At 53.0% G+C, this 15,599-nt stretch overlaps 1 protein-coding gene across 3 annotated transcripts in view; it reads right to left on the bottom strand.

The window, feature by feature from the left end:
* Nucleotides 1–542: 542 nt before the first annotated feature.
* Nucleotides 543–15,599, bottom strand: part of CCDC33 (coiled-coil domain containing 33) — a 107,307-nt gene continuing 92,250 nt past the window's right edge. Inside the window, exons 13-20 of one of the 3 annotated variants that reach the window (XM_074354059.1) lie at nt 6,862–7,027; nt 6,503–6,591; nt 6,172–6,303; nt 5,986–6,076; nt 4,816–4,982; nt 3,684–3,770; nt 1,596–1,709; nt 543–752 (exon numbers count right to left, since the gene is read on the bottom strand). In XM_074354059.1, the coding sequence (XP_074210160.1) occupies nt 630–752; nt 1,596–1,709; nt 3,684–3,770; nt 4,816–4,982; nt 5,986–6,076; nt 6,172–6,303; nt 6,503–6,591; nt 6,862–7,027 (969 nt within the window). In that variant the 3' untranslated portion in view covers nt 543–629. Of the gene's footprint in view, nt 1,710–3,683; nt 3,771–4,326; nt 4,423–4,815; nt 4,983–5,985; nt 6,077–6,171; nt 6,304–6,502; nt 6,592–6,861; nt 7,028–15,599 lie in introns of all 3 variants that reach the window. The other 2 variants (XM_074354057.1, XM_074354058.1) reach the window with 2 other exon arrangements.

Consider the following 15,599-nt stretch of genomic DNA (forward strand, 5'->3'; position numbering starts at 1 on the left):
TAGAAGGCAGGCCTCCTAACTCTCAGTAGAGGGCTCCTTCCTCTGGCTCCATCTGCTTTTCTGTCCCTGGCTACATTTGGACACAACACTGACAGCTCAGCCTAGCCCTGGTGAATGGGGTATTTCATACTAACATGTAACTGGTTGTCACAAGCAGGCTTCATTTCAAGTCTTTCCCTTCCCAAGAAACAGATAAACCAAACTTGAAAGAAGGGATTTCAGATATGTAAGATGTTTGGGGGCAGGTAGAAAGTCCCAACGTCCCTCACACCTCCCGACAAAGCTGGCCTCTGGCAGTCTCAGTCCTTCTGGGGACCTTGACAGGGCTGTCTCCCTGGTTCCTGCTTTGGGAGGCCTCTTCTACCCGCCCCACCCCGCCTTTCCTGGATCCACTGTGGCCTTTGGCTCTCCGAAGGCGGTAGCTTCTGAGACAGGCAGGACGCTATTGGGCTACAGCAGAGGGCCCAGGCCCTGTGAGTGGGGTCTGGAAGGAGGAAGCTTGAGCCCCCCAGGTTGTTCTGCTCCAGGAAAGAGGTGAATGCTCACTGACCTACAGCATTTAATAAAGTCATTTTTAGGGGATGGGGTGAGACTCCGCAGCACACAGAGAGGGAGGCCTGCTCCAGGCCTCAGGTCTCCTGGGGCTCAGTCTGCTGGGACTTTGAGAGCCTGTTGAGCTTAGTCTCTGAGCTGGGCATCAAGGGGTCCAGCTTGGAGGGTCGCCTTTGGTCCTTAGAGAGGGTAGAGGGGTTCTGTGGTGGGCAAAGCAAGGTGAAGTGAGTATGCCCCTGTCCCTGGGGGATGACCCATTAAAATGCATCTTGCTTGGCAAACCATGACTCAGAGGATCAAAAACGCAGTAGTTCATGACTTCTCAAGGATTTCCAAACCCATTTAACCACAGCAGGTCATACCCAAATTCCCCCAGAGTCTCCGGGGCTCAGTGGGTGAGTTTGCGAAGGTAGCTCTGTGCTCCCCTCAGTCCCCTGTCCTTTTCAGGCCTTTCCAGGAGCTTGGAAATGAGAAGAGCACTGATCATTCAAGGGCAGGAGCAATCAGGGCTTTCGCTTTGGGGCCTGGGTGGCCCAGTTCTGCGGGGCAGCTGTAAACTGGCCTATTTGTTCTTGGGAAGCCAGCAGTGTTTCTCTCTGGCAGCGTGCTCCCACCCCTGGCAGGGCTGCAGCACTGCAGTTGCCCAAGAAGGGTATGTTCCTGCGAGAATCTCAGGCACTGTGGAGTGGGGCGGGGGCTACAGCTACGCTGCCCATGAGCAGATCCAGCCCTAAAGGACACAGTGCCAGAGCATGGGGCGCCCTGCCGACCACAGCGGTCTCGTCTTTGACTCTCACCACCACCTGAAGGGGAGGTGGTGGTCTTGGCAGGGCTCTCTATTCGCCTGAGACAGGTGAGGGGTTGAGACGGGGCAAGGGCTCTGGCTGGTAGCCAAGCAGAAGTGGAGCCCAGGTCTTCTGACTACTAGCCAGGGAGCAGGACCCCCTGGGTACTTTCTCACAAGGCCCAGTGACTCTGGGAGTGGGGTGGCTGCCAGTCCCACCACCCAAACACCAAGGAGCTCCTCCAGAGGGATCGCTCACGGGCAGGTCTGCGGTGATGGTGTTTGAGGGGTGCCTCAAGCCGTACTCTTGCTCCTGCAGCCGTGTGGCCAAGTCCTGCTTCTCTCGTCCCCAGCGCCGAGCTGATTCCTCTAACTACAGACATGGAGAGAGAGAGGTGGAGAACCGCTGGCAGCAGGGCGCATCCCAGAGAGTTGGGACAGCCAGAGCCTGAGCCTGCTCTCCAGGCAAAAACCAAAACCCTGGGCAATATGGGCTTGTTGTCTTTCCAAGAGACTATGGGGGTGGCAGGGGTGGGTGGAGACGGACCAGGTGACAGTTCAACCAAGACTGATGGAACATCTCTGAGTTCCACCAACATCCCAAGCCCCAACACTAGTCAAAAGAGCCCAGAACCTCCTCACACGCTGAGCCCCATCCCTCCTCACATTGAGTCCAACTCTCCTCCAGAAGAGAGCCCCGACTTCCTGACACAGACAGCCCAGACCCTGGACACAGACTGAGCCCTGACCCGCCTGAAACACAGAGCCCCGACCGTCTTCACATGCTCAGCCTCGGCACCGGTCATACATGGAGCCCTGACTCCCCTCTCACAGGGAGCCCTGATTTTCTGACACAAAAGCCCTGACCCTCCTCACAAACGGAATTGCAGAACTGGTCACACAATGAGCCCAGGCTCTGGTCGTACCAGGAGCCCCAACCTTGGTCACACATGGAGCCCTGACTCCTCACACAGTGAGCCCCAACTTGCTGACACAGGAGCCCTGACTTCCTGGCACTAGAGTCCCAACCTTGGTCACACACTGAGCCCTGACCCTGGACACCTATGGCCCCGAAGCTCCTCACACATGGAGCTCCGACCCTCCTCACGTGGGGAGCCCCCAACCTGGTCACAAACAGGTCCCTGACCTTCCTCACAAATGGATCCCCAAGACTGGCTACACACTCAGCCCCGACTGTGGTCACATGTGGAACCCAGACCATGGTCACAGAAGTAGCCTGACCCTCCTCACACACAGATACCCAGCCAGGGTCACACGTGGAGCCCCAACCTTCCTCACACAGGGAGTCCCCACCCTCGTCACACAAGGAGCCCTGACCCTCCTCGGACACTGAGCTCAGATCCTCCTCACAGACGGAGCCCCAAGTCTCGTCACACACTGAGCCCAGACCATTCTCACACTTGGAGCCCCGACCCAGTCACGCGCCAATCCCTGGCGTCCCTCACCCACTGAGCCCCGACGCTCCTCACACGAGCAGCCCCACCCTGGCCAAAAACGGGTTCCTGACTCTCCTCATAATCGTGACGCCAAGACTAGTCACACACGGAGCCCCGACTCTTGTCACACATGAAGCCCAGACTGTGGTCAGAATCAGAGCCCCGGCCCTGGTCATACCGGGAGCCCCAGTCTCCTCACACACTGAGTCCTGATGCTCCTCACACGGGCAGCCCCACCCTGGTCAGAACAGATCCCTGACGCTCCTCACAACTGCAACGCCGAGACTAGTCACACACTGAGCCCCAACTCTTGTTACACATGGAGCCCAGACTGTGGTAAAAATAGGAGCCCCGACCTTATCACACACACAGCTGTGACCTTCCTCTCACAGGAAGCCACAACCCTGGTTACACGTGGATCCCTGACCCTCCTCACAAACAGATCCCCAATCCTGGTCACACATGGAGCCCAGACCCTCCTTAGACACTGAGCTCAGACTCTCCTCACAGATGGAGCCCCAAATCTCTTCACACACTGAGCCCACGCTCTTCTCACACTTGGAGCCCCGACCCAGTCACACATGAAGCCCTGACGTTCCTCACACACTGAGCCCCTATCCTGGACACACACTGAACCATGACCCTCTTCACCCACTGAGCCCGGCCCCTTCTCACACAGAACGCAACCATGGACTCACCCAGAGCCCAGACATCGGTCACACATGGAACCCGACCCTTGCCACACACACAGTCTTCGCCCTCCTCACACAGGAAGTTCTGGCCCTGGTCACGCAGAAAGCCTCAACCCTAGGCAAACATGGAGTCCCAACCCCGGTCTCAGGCTGAGTGGTGAGGCTATCTGAATCGTGTGACCCCTGTACCTCACCTACCTGGCTTTCCAGGGAAATAATCCGGCTCTGAGCGCGTTCCAGCTTGGCCAGGAGGTTAAACTTGTCTGAATTATTGGCAAGGAGATCCTGTGGACAAAGGAGAAAGTCACACGTGGTCCCAGCTGGGGGCTGACTGTGAGCTCAGGAGGCCAGGTGACAGAGGGAGAAATTAGCCAGGTCTGAGTTCCAAATTCAGCTCCTCAGTGCAGAGCCTCAGACCCAGAGCCAAATCCCCTTCCCAGAGTTTCAGGCCTGGTACAGCATGTGCCTTTTTCACAGCTGTTCTCCCCACAGATTCTTAGTGTATGATTTTTTTTTTTTGCACAATTTTTAAATGCAAAATGCACTAGGGAGCGCTAGGTTAGTGCACAGAAAGGAATCGCGAGCTGAGGGTCTTTTTGTAAAGTGAAGGCTCTGTCTGTAAAGCAGGGCTTCCCCGACCTCCACACTTTACCTGGATGTCCATGCATCAGGTGTGCTTTCAAAAAGAACTCACCTCCTGCAAGTCCTGGGATGAAGAGAAAAGCTCTCCTGTGCCCAGCTCACCCCTCTTTTGTGATTCCTAATGTCCTGTCTTTGGGTTTGCATAAAGCAGGGGGACCTGTAACAGCCTTGGAAGTAGAGGGGGGCCAGGGACACCCACCTGTGCGGGCAGGCTGCCCTTGGAGTGGCCTGGGCCATCTGTCTCTTGCAGCCTCTCTGCCAGGTCTCCTCTTGGTCCCAACTCCCCAGGGTCCACCTGGGATGGGGGAAAAGGGCTCTCCAAGGCTGTATGAATCCCAGGAAATGCTCCAGAACAGAGTTCTGAGAGGCCTGTGTGGAGCCCAACTGCAGGCCAGCCAGGCGGCACATGGGGCCAGGGGTCAAGGGTCAGCTAGGGGCTTGCTCTCCCTCCGGGGGTACCAGGCGAGGGGAATGATGACAGTTTCGGACTTGCGTGTGCTCCCCAGGGAAACAGAGTCAAGGCCCGAGAGCTGGAGGCTCTCCAGGAGACTCCAGGCATATTGGAGACCCCGGGAAATCAAGCTCCTGGTCTTGGGCTTCAGCGGATTGTGCCATAGGTGATCTCTGGGCACCTGGCAGGTAACCTGTGCAGACAGGCCCATGCCAAGCTTGTGCTGGTGGCTCTTACCGGCAGGGCCTGCTGCTGCAGAATGATGGGTGCTGACTGGTGGCGGTTCTTGTCCAGCTCTGCCCGCAGCCTCGAGTTTTCCGCCAGCAGCATTGAATAAAGGTCAACAGGCAGATTCTCTCCCGTAGGAGCCGGGGGAAGGCCAGGGGCTGAGAGCATGGGGAAGGCTGTGAATGTGGCCACACGTGTTCATGAGGTGGGCTTTCCTGCCTCCATGTCCCTGGCCCCATCTGCCTCAGCATTTTACTTCATTCTGCCGCCTCTACTCCCAAGCCTTCAATGGCTCCCTACTGCTGATGGAATCAGGCCCACATTCCTTGGGCCATTGTTCTAGGCTCTTCAGGATCTGACCCCAGTGTTCTCCCTAATCACTCTCCCACCATTTGTCCTGGGTCTGCTTCAGCTCTTCACCTCTGTCTTTCCTCTGTTCTCTGCTCCTGGCATCATCAGTCCCTGGGCCAGCGCCTGGCTGTTTCCCCTCCCTAGGTTACCTTCTCATCTCTCACCTCAACCTCAGGGTTCCTGAAAGGCAGGCCCAGCTTTCATGGCTTCCTAAAGGCCTTCAAACTGCCCCCACCCCTGCAATGACACCCTCATGCAATGAAGGCTGACACGGGGCTGGCCTCACAGCAGTCCCCAGTGAGGTGGCACAGATGGGCTGCAGGAAATCCTCTGCTTAGGCTGGCCTGCTGTGCTGTGCCTGCTCACCAGAGCCACCTCTGACTGGCAGTTCTAGGTGGCTTTGTTTAACATCAGTGGAGAAAACAAATCATTGATTTAACCAAAATATTTTTTGTTTGTTTTGTAGAAGCAGACGCTTTGAAGATACAGGGAGGTGAGCAAATAATCTGAAGGGTCCTGAAGTTAAGAAGTTGGGAGACAGCCCTCCTTTGTGGGGCAGCCCATCTTTGCCTGCTCTAGTCCCAGGGACTCTCCTGGAAGTTCTGAGGCTTTTTCTAGCCTGGTTCATTCACTGCGTCCCCATGTGCCCTGAGGGGCTCCCTGGCAGGAGAAGGGAGCTTAGGAGACCTCTGGAAGCACTCAGTGCCTGAATGAGCATGAGCAGGAAACCAGCACTTTGGGCTACAATTTGAAGGTGCTCCTGAAACGGAGTGGCTCCAGGAAGGTGGGGCCTCCAGGAAAGGGGCAAAAGCCGGGGAGCCGACTCACCCATGTTGGGCTTTCCCTGCAGCCTGTTCTGCAGGGGCTCATTCCTATCCCGCAGCTTGTCCTCCAGCACCCGCTCCATCTTCTCGATCACCTGGAGGGCAGAGCACAGAGGCTGGGCTGGCCAGGGGGCTCCACACCTTCCTGTCTGGGGCTGGGCCCAGACAGCCTGGCCCTTCTGGCACCTGCCTTCTCCTGGTGCCGTACGGTCTCCTCCAGCGCCTTCATCTTCTGCAGCTTGTCCTGGTACCTCTTCAGCAGCGCCGCCTGTGGCTGTTGAGCCTGGTGCAGGAGGAGCAGCTCCTTTTCTCGATCATTCTTCTGAAGGTGAGGGAGGGAGGAGGAAGAAGGGAAAGCAGGGGTGCCCTTGGCCCCAAGGGTCAACCCCAGGACCCTCTGTCCAGTCCTCTGCTGCACTTGCCCCCATCCTCCTATGTCCCTCTTCCTTCTGCCGCCAGACCCTTCTTCAGACTCTCCCTCCAGAGCCCCCTTCCCCTCTGCCCCCCACGCCCCAGCTCACGCGAATCAGCTCATTCTGCAGATGCTGCACCTTGTCCCTCAGCTTCTTCATTTCCAGCTCACTCAGGAGCAGTTTCTGCTTCATGGACGCTGGTGGTGGTGGAGGAGCTGGTTCAGGGAGGAGGCAGCTCCTAACTCAAATTGGCACAGTTAGGGGGTGGTGGGCAGGTGTCTTTCAGCCCTGGGACTTGAGGCAGAACTGAATTTTCCATTTCCCATCCCAGAAGGACAGCCAGGCTCCTACCAGCTTGAGTCCAGCAGCATGCATGTCTGGGAAAGGCTCCCACCACCCTGTCCTGCAATCCAGAGCCTGGGCTCTGGTGGGCACCCAGATGCCCTCAGTGGCCTGTATGCCCTCACCCAGGTTCCGGGCCCTCTCCATGTTGTTCGGCTCCTCTTCCACCTCCTCCTGGGTCAACTGACTCCTCAGCATGTGGTTCTCTGCCTCCAGGATGCTGGTCTGTTTCCGCAGCGACAGGATGTCCTCTGCCATCTTCTGCATGGCCCGCCGGTAGTTGTTCATCTCCTGTGGACCCCAGAGCTCAGAGCTGAGCCCCCAGCCCCACTGTAGCCCCCATCTGACACCTGTACCCACATTTGGAAGTCAGTGGGTCACTCCCAAGTCCAAAGGACAGAGTGAACCCCAAGCAGTGCCCTCAGGTCTTAGCAACTTCTTGGTGGGGTGGTCTTATGTCAGGGTCTTCCCCCTCCCTGACCTCATGAGAGCAGCCATGCTAGTGGGCTTTTCCAGGGGACACATCTCTTCCTGGGATGCCAACTAGGGGGGACCCTGCACACAGACACCAGGTGAGGAAGTCCATGAGCCACAGAGATTTGAAATGCTCTGGGCCCAGGTTTCCAGGGCCTGGCTAAATCGGAGCCATTTCTCTGCCTGCTCCTTTCTCCTTTCCTCCTTCTCTAACCCCTCTTCTTCCTCATATCACTGAGAAACCAGGGAAGAATCTCTCAGAAGTCCCACTGAAGGCCACTTGGGAGCTGACCCCTGGCACCAGTCCCTAAGCCAGCCCAGGGATCTTGAAGAGACACAGGGTAGGCCTGGGAGACTCAGATAAGGACTCAGAGTCAGAGCTGGGATCCAGGTACAGGACCTAGGATGTGAGGTGAGGCCAGGATATGGGGCCGTGTCATTAGGATAGGAGTAACAATAATCCTAGTATCTGGTGTTCAGTGAGCGTTTACTGTGGTCCAGGTGAGGCCCGCCTCCCTCGTTCAGCCTACGAGGGTGGGTACTATTAGCCTCACTTGACCGACACGGAAGACAAGGCCCAGAGAGGTGAGTAACTTGCTCTGTCACAAAACTAACCAGCGGCAGAGCCAAGGGCTGAAATCCTGTCCTGCCGGCACTTGAGTCTGTGTTCTTAAGGGCTGTGCGGTCCTGCCACAAAGACCACACGTGGGAACTTCACAAATACGTTGGGACGTAATGAAAGCAGGTTATTGAAAAGAATGAGCAGTGTGATCTCAATTTGGGGGAAAAAATCATGTCTGCCCTTCTCTGTGCGTAGAATTAATAGGCTATACTTACATGCATTTGTTTTATAAACAGATGTTCCTTTCTGTTATTTTTAAAAGGTTTTGTAAAGGGAGTTTCTTAAATCTAAACAGTGCAAAATATAAAAGAGGGACCCAAAACGCAAAGCCAGAAAAGTCTGTAGGAGGGGAGGAGATGGCAGCTAGGTGGGGTGTGGTAGCAGAGAGGGAGGAGGGAAGCAAGACCAGCAGGAGTTTGGTAAGCCCTGGGGGCTTGTGGCCTTCCTTAGGCTGTGGGGGCCTTGCATGTGGGGTATGGGGACTCCTAGGCCCAGCCAGGAATGGTCTCCCAAATCCTCAGGAAGCAGAGCTCTGTCCCCAGCTCCCACCTGGGCCCCATGCTGACTGGGGATGTGACCTGGCTCCTAGCCACTGCCTCCAACCTGCTGCACGGTGGGCCACTGGCTTCCTGGGGAGGGGTTTCCAGACAGCAGGGGCTCATCAGACACCATTTGTCACCTGCTGCTGTCTACTCTTCTGGCTGAACTCCTTCTAAATGGTGCCAGTGCTGAGCCCGTCTCCCTAGCACCTTCCCCAGTGAAGTTTCAGGTCTTGGCTCCTCCAGATCTGCCCATCTGGTGTCCTCAGACAGCATCATGTGTGCCCAGAGACTGCACGCACACAGGGCTTTGTGGTCAGGCCCCAGGAAAGGGGCAAAAACCAGGGAGCTGACTCACCCACGGTGGGTGAGAAACCCAGCTGGGCCACTGACTCAGTGAGTGGGCTTGGACAGGCCCCTTCACCTTTCTGAGCCTCAGATTCGTCTTACAGGAGAAGTACGGAACCGCTGAAAGCTCAGTCAGTGTGTGTGCAGCGGCTGGTGCAGGGCCCTGCCCAGGGCAGGCAGGGCTTGGGGGCAGCAGATCTCATGCCACCCCGTTTCTGTTCTAGTGGCTGCTTTAATCAACAGGTCCGAGCCCCTCTTCCTCCTTTCTGTCCTCACCCTGGGCTCCCTTGTTTCCACCTCTGCTGTGCTCTTAATCTTTGAATTATAGCAGCCCCACGACAGACAGTGGTCTGCGAGGCCCGGCAGACTGTCAAGAGGAAGTACGTGATATTTTGGAAAAGGAAATTCACCTCTCCTTTCCCTCCCCAGCCTAGTTCTGCCTCTAATCCTGTCTTCTCTGAACAATTACGGCAGTGTCCCAGTGGGTTTCTTTGCTTTAGGGTTCGCTTTTAGAGGAAAACACACTCATCCAAGAAGACATGTGCAGGGATGCTCCCTGTAGTGCAGTCTGCAGTCTCATTCTACAGCACGCTCGGCCTCTGGGTACAAGCAGTGTTTACAAAGAATGGCCTAGATTCAATTGTTCTGACACAGGGATGCCCGCATTCTATTGTCAAGTGAAAAAAAGGTGGCAAATTAATATGAACCCGTCCATAACTGGCATGTGTGCATGCACACGTGCCTGCATACAGATGTATAGTAACTGATGCTACCGCTCAGTTTGGGAAGAGAAAGGAACACTTGCTTCATCTCTAGTTTTTGCATTTTTACTAAGAATGTATCCATATATTATTCATCCACTTAAAAATAATTTAAACCTAAGTACATTGAGGGCCATACCATGTTCATGAATTGAGAGACACATAATTTAAAGAGTTAGTTGTTCCCTAAATTGATTTATAGATTCAGTGCATTTCCAATTAAAATCATAGTGCTCTGTGTATATGTGCAGACATAGATGGGCTGATTCTATGACAAATAAAAGGAGCAAGTGTAGCCAAAAGATTTTTGACGAGGAACAGGAGGGAAGGCTTGCTCCATCAGCTATCAAGACTTGAGGCCACAGTAATTAGGACAGGGTAAAGACTGATCAGCAGCCCCAAAGAAAACAAGAGGGAGCCCTGAAGCAGAGCCACACACATATGGACCCTTAATTTATGGCAAAGATGGTGTTACAGGGTGGCAGGGAAAGGACTGTCATTTCAATACCTGGTGTTGCATCATTTTGGTATCTATAGGGACAAAAAGGAAATGACTCCTATTACATACCACAATTAAAAATAAATTCCAGATGGATTAAAGATCTAAAAGTAGAAGGTAAGGCAACAGAGCTTCTGGAAGACAAGGATAAGAATATCTTCGTGAACTTGAGGTATGGAAAGGTTTTTCAAAACAAGACACACGTATACTAACAAAGTAGAATTGAAAGGATTGATAAGTTAGGTACATTTAAATTAAGAAATTTTATTCATGAAAAGACATCATTAAGGGGGTGAAATGGGCAGGAAAAGTGGAGAGGATATTTGCAACAAACACCACAGACGATGGACTTGTGTTCAGATATAAAAGTAACTCCTACAAATCGATAAGAAAAAGATAGTCAATGAATTTTCAACAAAGGAGGCAAGAACATACAATGGAGGAAGACAGCTTCTTCAGCAAGTGGTTGGGAAAGCTGGACAGCTGCATGTAAATCAGTGAAGTTAGACTACTCACTCACACCATAAACAAAAATAAACTCAAAATGGCTTAAAAGCTTAAACATAAGACAGGACACTATTGACCTCCTAGAAGAAAACTTAGGCAAAACATTCTCTGAGATCAATCTTAGCAATGTTCTCCTAGGGCAGTCTACCCAGGCAGCAGAAATAAAAGCAAAAATAAACACATGGAACCTAAACAAACTTACAGGCTTTTGCACAGCAAAGGAAACTATAAACAAAACAAAAAGACAACCTATCACATTGGAGAAAATATTTCAAATGATATGACAGACAAGGTCTTAATTTCCAGAATATACAAACAGCTCATACAACTCAATAACAAAACTAAACAGACATTTCTCCAGTGAAGGCATACAAATGGCCAATTAGCATATGAAAACTGATCAATATTGCTAATTATCAGAGAAATGCAAGTCAAAACTACAATGAAGTATCATCTCACACCAGTCAGAATGGCCATCATGAAAAAGTTCACAAGTGATAAATGCTGGAGACAGTGTGGAGAAAAGGAGCCCTCCTACAGTGCTGGTGGGAATGTAATTTGGTGCAGCTATTATGGAAAACAGTATGGAGATTCCTTAAAAAACTAAAAATAGACTTACCATATGATCCAGTAATCCCATTCCTATTCCTGGGCATACATCTTGAAGAAATTCTAATTCCAAAAGACACCTGCACCCCAAAGTTCATAGCAGCACTATTTATAACAGTCAAGACATGGAAGCAACCTAAATGTCCATCGACAGATGATTAGATAAAGAAGTTGTGGTATGCATATATACAATGGACTACTACTCAGCCATAAAAAGAATAAAATAATGCCATTTGCAGCAACATGGATGGACCTGGAGATTGTCATATTAAGTGAAGTAAGCCAGAAAGAGAAAGAAAAATACCCTATGATATCATTTATATGTGGAATCTAAAAAAATGACACAAACTTATTTACAAAACAGAAATAGACTCACAGACATAGAAAACAAACTTATGGTTACCAGGGAGAAAGGAGGAGACAGAGAAATAAATTGAGAGTTTGAGATTTGCAGATACACACTACTATATATAAAATAGGTAAACAACAAGGTCTTATTTTCTAGGACAGGGAACTATATTCAATATCTTGTAGTAGCCTATAGCGAAAAAGAATATGAAAAGGAATATATATATATACACATAAAACTGAACCCCTGTGCTGTATACCAGAAATTAAAACAACATTATAAACGATACTTCAATTAAAAAAAAAGGAAAAGATTATGCAATAGAATAATGGACAAGATATTTGAACAGGCCTTCAACAAAATAAGCCAATAAGGATCTGAATCGGTGGCCACCCTCATTAGTCATTTAAAACCACAAGCAAATACTACCATGCAGCCACCACAATGACCAAACAAAAACAAAACAAACCTGACCATATCAAACGTTGGTGATGACGCAGAGCAAGGGGGACATTTAATCGCTGCGGGGGGAGCGTGAAGTTTCACCATCCTTTCGGAGAACTGCTTGGACAACTGGGTGCTAAGCCTATGATCTAGCAATTAGACACCTGAGTATATTACCCAGCAAAGAACGCATGTGTGAATGCCTCAAGAAGCTGGTGTAAGAACATTCATAGCAGCATTATTTGCAACAATCCCAAACTGGAAATAACACAGGTGCCCATCACAGTAGGATGGTGTGACAATCATGTGATGAGATGGATACTCACAGCAACACAAATAGATGAATGACAGCCACGTGAAACCACATGGAGCAATCTCTCAAAGTAACTGTGAACAAAATAAACCAGACACACAATACCTACTCTACAATTCCACACAGATTTTCTTCAAAAATAGGCAAACTTAAGAGAGTTAGAAATCAGGGTATTAGATCCCCTGGTGGGGGGTGGAATGAGGGAGCTTCTGGGGTGCTGGCAATGCCGCCCGCCTGGACCTGTGGGCCTTGTGGGGGTTATGTGTGTGTTCACCTTGTGACGATTCATCACTGTGGATACATTTATGTTTGAGCATTTGTCTGAATGGGTGCTATACTTCACATAAAAAGTCAAAAACATTTATGGAATTAAAAAATAAATGAAATCCTGGCTCAAGTTTGGTTAAGTACAGGAAGCCTCCGCAGTGCCTCTCCTTCGGGGACCCTCCTAGCTCTCAGCAGTAGTAGGTTCCTTCCCAGCCCTGAGCTTTGGAGGCTCCCCGCAGGCCCTGCTCCTGGGCCCTGACCGTAGCCTCTTCATTCACCTTTGAGGTCTCATCCAGTCCTGTCCTGGAGGGCTGGGCAGATCTGCTCCGCCTCCCGGGCAGGGCCCTCTGAAAATGCGCAAACACACACTGATTCTTGCTGAAGGCCTCCATGATGCCTCAGCACACCCTGTGAGACTCAGAGTAGTTCAGGTCACATCACCTGCAAACGTGAAGCTAGCCTTTGAACCCAGACTCCACGCTAAAACCTGTGCTCTTTGCTCCCGCTGGATTGAGGAAGGCTGGGGCTTCGCCCAGAGGAAAGGAGAACAAGATCCTGGCTTGACTTTGACCTGAATCTGTTTACAGAAATTGAGGGGCACTGATGGGGGAGGGGGCCTGCCCTTCCTCCTCAGCTCCACCCACACCCACAGCTGAGCAGTGATTCTAGACTGAAGCCCTGACCTCTCCCCACAGCCTGGGCTGGGCTCCCCGCTCAGGGCCATGCTCTGCGTCACAGCCCAGCCTTGAGAACACGCAGGACACCGTGGCCCAGATCCCTGTTGTGGTGCTGCCCCTCCCCCTGCTCGCCCCTCCCCCTAGCTCCCAGCCTGTTCCGGTGTGGAGTGTGGGTGGGACATCAGCCCCTTCCCTGTCTCCTCTCTGGGCGAGCACATCCTCTAGGGACACTGATTCACCTGTGCCTGACCCTGAGTGCCCACTGCACCCCTCACCCACTGACACCCCCCCCCAGGACCCCAGCTCTCAGAGCCGGCTGAGGTGAGAAGCATCAGGTGGCCCTGGTTTGCATCACTCCCCTGCTACTGGGCACTGGTGGCCTTTGCTGCACTGACACCTCCTCTCTGGCTCTGGAAGGGTGGTAACTGTGCTTCGAGCCCCAGTGTCCCCATCTGTGGAGTGGGAAAGTAACCCCGCCTCAAGGGGTGGCTGCGGAGTCAGGGAGTATGAGGAGCGCCAGCCCAGCCCTGGCATATAGGGTGCCTGGAGATGCCGCCCCCATCTCCGCATCGGCTTTGGAGTGCTTTACAAAAAATTATTTGTACAATAGCCCTGAGTACCAAGCCCAGAAGGTATGATTATCTGGCTGCTCCCATTGTACAGAAGCTGAGGCCCAGCACCCTCCTCGCCCCTCTGACCTTTAATTAAGGAAGAGGGGTGGTGGTTACCTTTCACAAAAGCCTGAAGAGGGCAATGCTTCCCCCCCCCCACAAATAAGAAGTTCTCATAGTGGAATTGGAGGCACCTCATCCAAGTGGGGATGTTCAAATAGACCTGTGGCCCCTACCAACTATGTTGACCAGAAAGGTCTTTATACCTTTGTTGTTCAGATGGGGAAACTGAGGTTAGAAGGCAGCAGTGTGCCCAAGCTCACAGAAACTCAGTTCTAAAGCCTTGACTGGAAGCAGCTCAGCAGATACCCAGTCAACTAACACTTGCTGGGTGCCACATCTGTGCTGGTGGAGGCCACGGAGCCCAGAGAACTTACTGCCCCTGCCTGCGGCGGGCTTCCCTCTACACTGAGGAGGTGGCAGGAAGTACCTGTGACAGAAGGAAACTCAGAGGAGGCTCTTAACCCAGGCAGGGGATGGGAAGGCTTCCTAGAGGAAGTGATCATCTGAGCGGACCCTTGGAAGTGAGTAGGTGTGACCTGGGGTGGGGACAGGGCAGAGGAGATGCTGTGGCAAAGGCGAAGGGAGGTGAGAGAGTGATGAGAAACAAAGCAGGCGAGAGCAGGTGCGGGGAGGAGAGGCAGGGGTGTGGATGGAGAGATGGCAGAGCAGACAGAAGACATCCTTGAAGGGTAGTGTCAGGAGCCTGTACTCCATTCTGAAGGCCACTGAAGGGCCTAAGCTGTGGGGCAGGGGGTGCCTGTGACAACATCTCTGGCTGCTGAGCATGGATGATGAATCGGGAGAACGAAGACCCAGAACAGTGAGCCAGGTGAACTCAATGGGACCTGCACCAGGTGGATGCAATGGGCTGGAGATGAGGAGGGAGGAGCCGTGGGAGGGAGGACCTGCAGAGGAGGCCTCTGGGTTTGGCCTCAAGGAGACGGCCCTGGTGACTTTGGCCAGTACTCTGAATGCCAAGAGGAAGACGTGCAGGAAGGGAAGGGTGGAGGGGGACAGCGCGGTTGAGAAGGGACAGAGGTAGCTGAGGACATGGGGAGGAGGAAAGGTGGGGGTTGGAGGGATGGTTTTCTTCAGGAGCCAGTCAGGGAGAGGTATATGGGGGGCGGGGGCTGGAGCAGGGGGCGGGCTGAGGGGCTGGGCAGGAGCCTTGTGCTCCGAGGGGAAGAAAGAATCCTGGGGTGGGGGAAAGGTGGGGAAGTGTCTGGATCAGAGGGACTGCGGGGCGGCAGGGTTCTGCAGTGGGTGGAGTGGGTGAAGAGGGTGGGTGGAGAGGCCCAGCCTGGGTGGCGGGTTTGCTGGGCCAGGAACGCACCCTTCCCTTCCCCACTTTGCCACTCCCTGGGCAGCCACCCAAACTCTGGGTCCCCACACCCCAAGGATCCCTGGCTGGCAGGCCAAAGTTACCTGCCATGCGGTTTGCCTTTGCGGCCAACAGAGGGCACCCGCCTCCCACAGATGCTCTGGCTTCAGGGGCATGAGGCCTGAGCAGGCCCCACAGCTCTTGCGGGCATGCTTAGGGTGCTGCCTTACTGTCCAGCCCTGGGCACACATGTCCCTCCTCCAGGCCAGCCTGCCTTCCAACACCTCCTGCCTCGGAACTCTTATCTTGTAGATACTGCTGGGTGCCCTCTGCTGAGAACCACTCATGGAGGCCAGAGAGGTACAGTGATCCCTTTGGGCCTGGCTAGACCTGCTTCCTAGTGATCCTGGGCCCCTACACAAAGACGGGCCATTTCTACTCCCTCATGACCTCCCTCTG

The sequence above is a fragment of the Camelus bactrianus genome, chromosome 27, assembly GCF_048773025.1.
Source record: "Camelus bactrianus isolate YW-2024 breed Bactrian camel chromosome 27, ASM4877302v1, whole genome shotgun sequence".
Taxonomy (NCBI): domain Eukaryota; kingdom Metazoa; phylum Chordata; class Mammalia; order Artiodactyla; family Camelidae; genus Camelus; species Camelus bactrianus.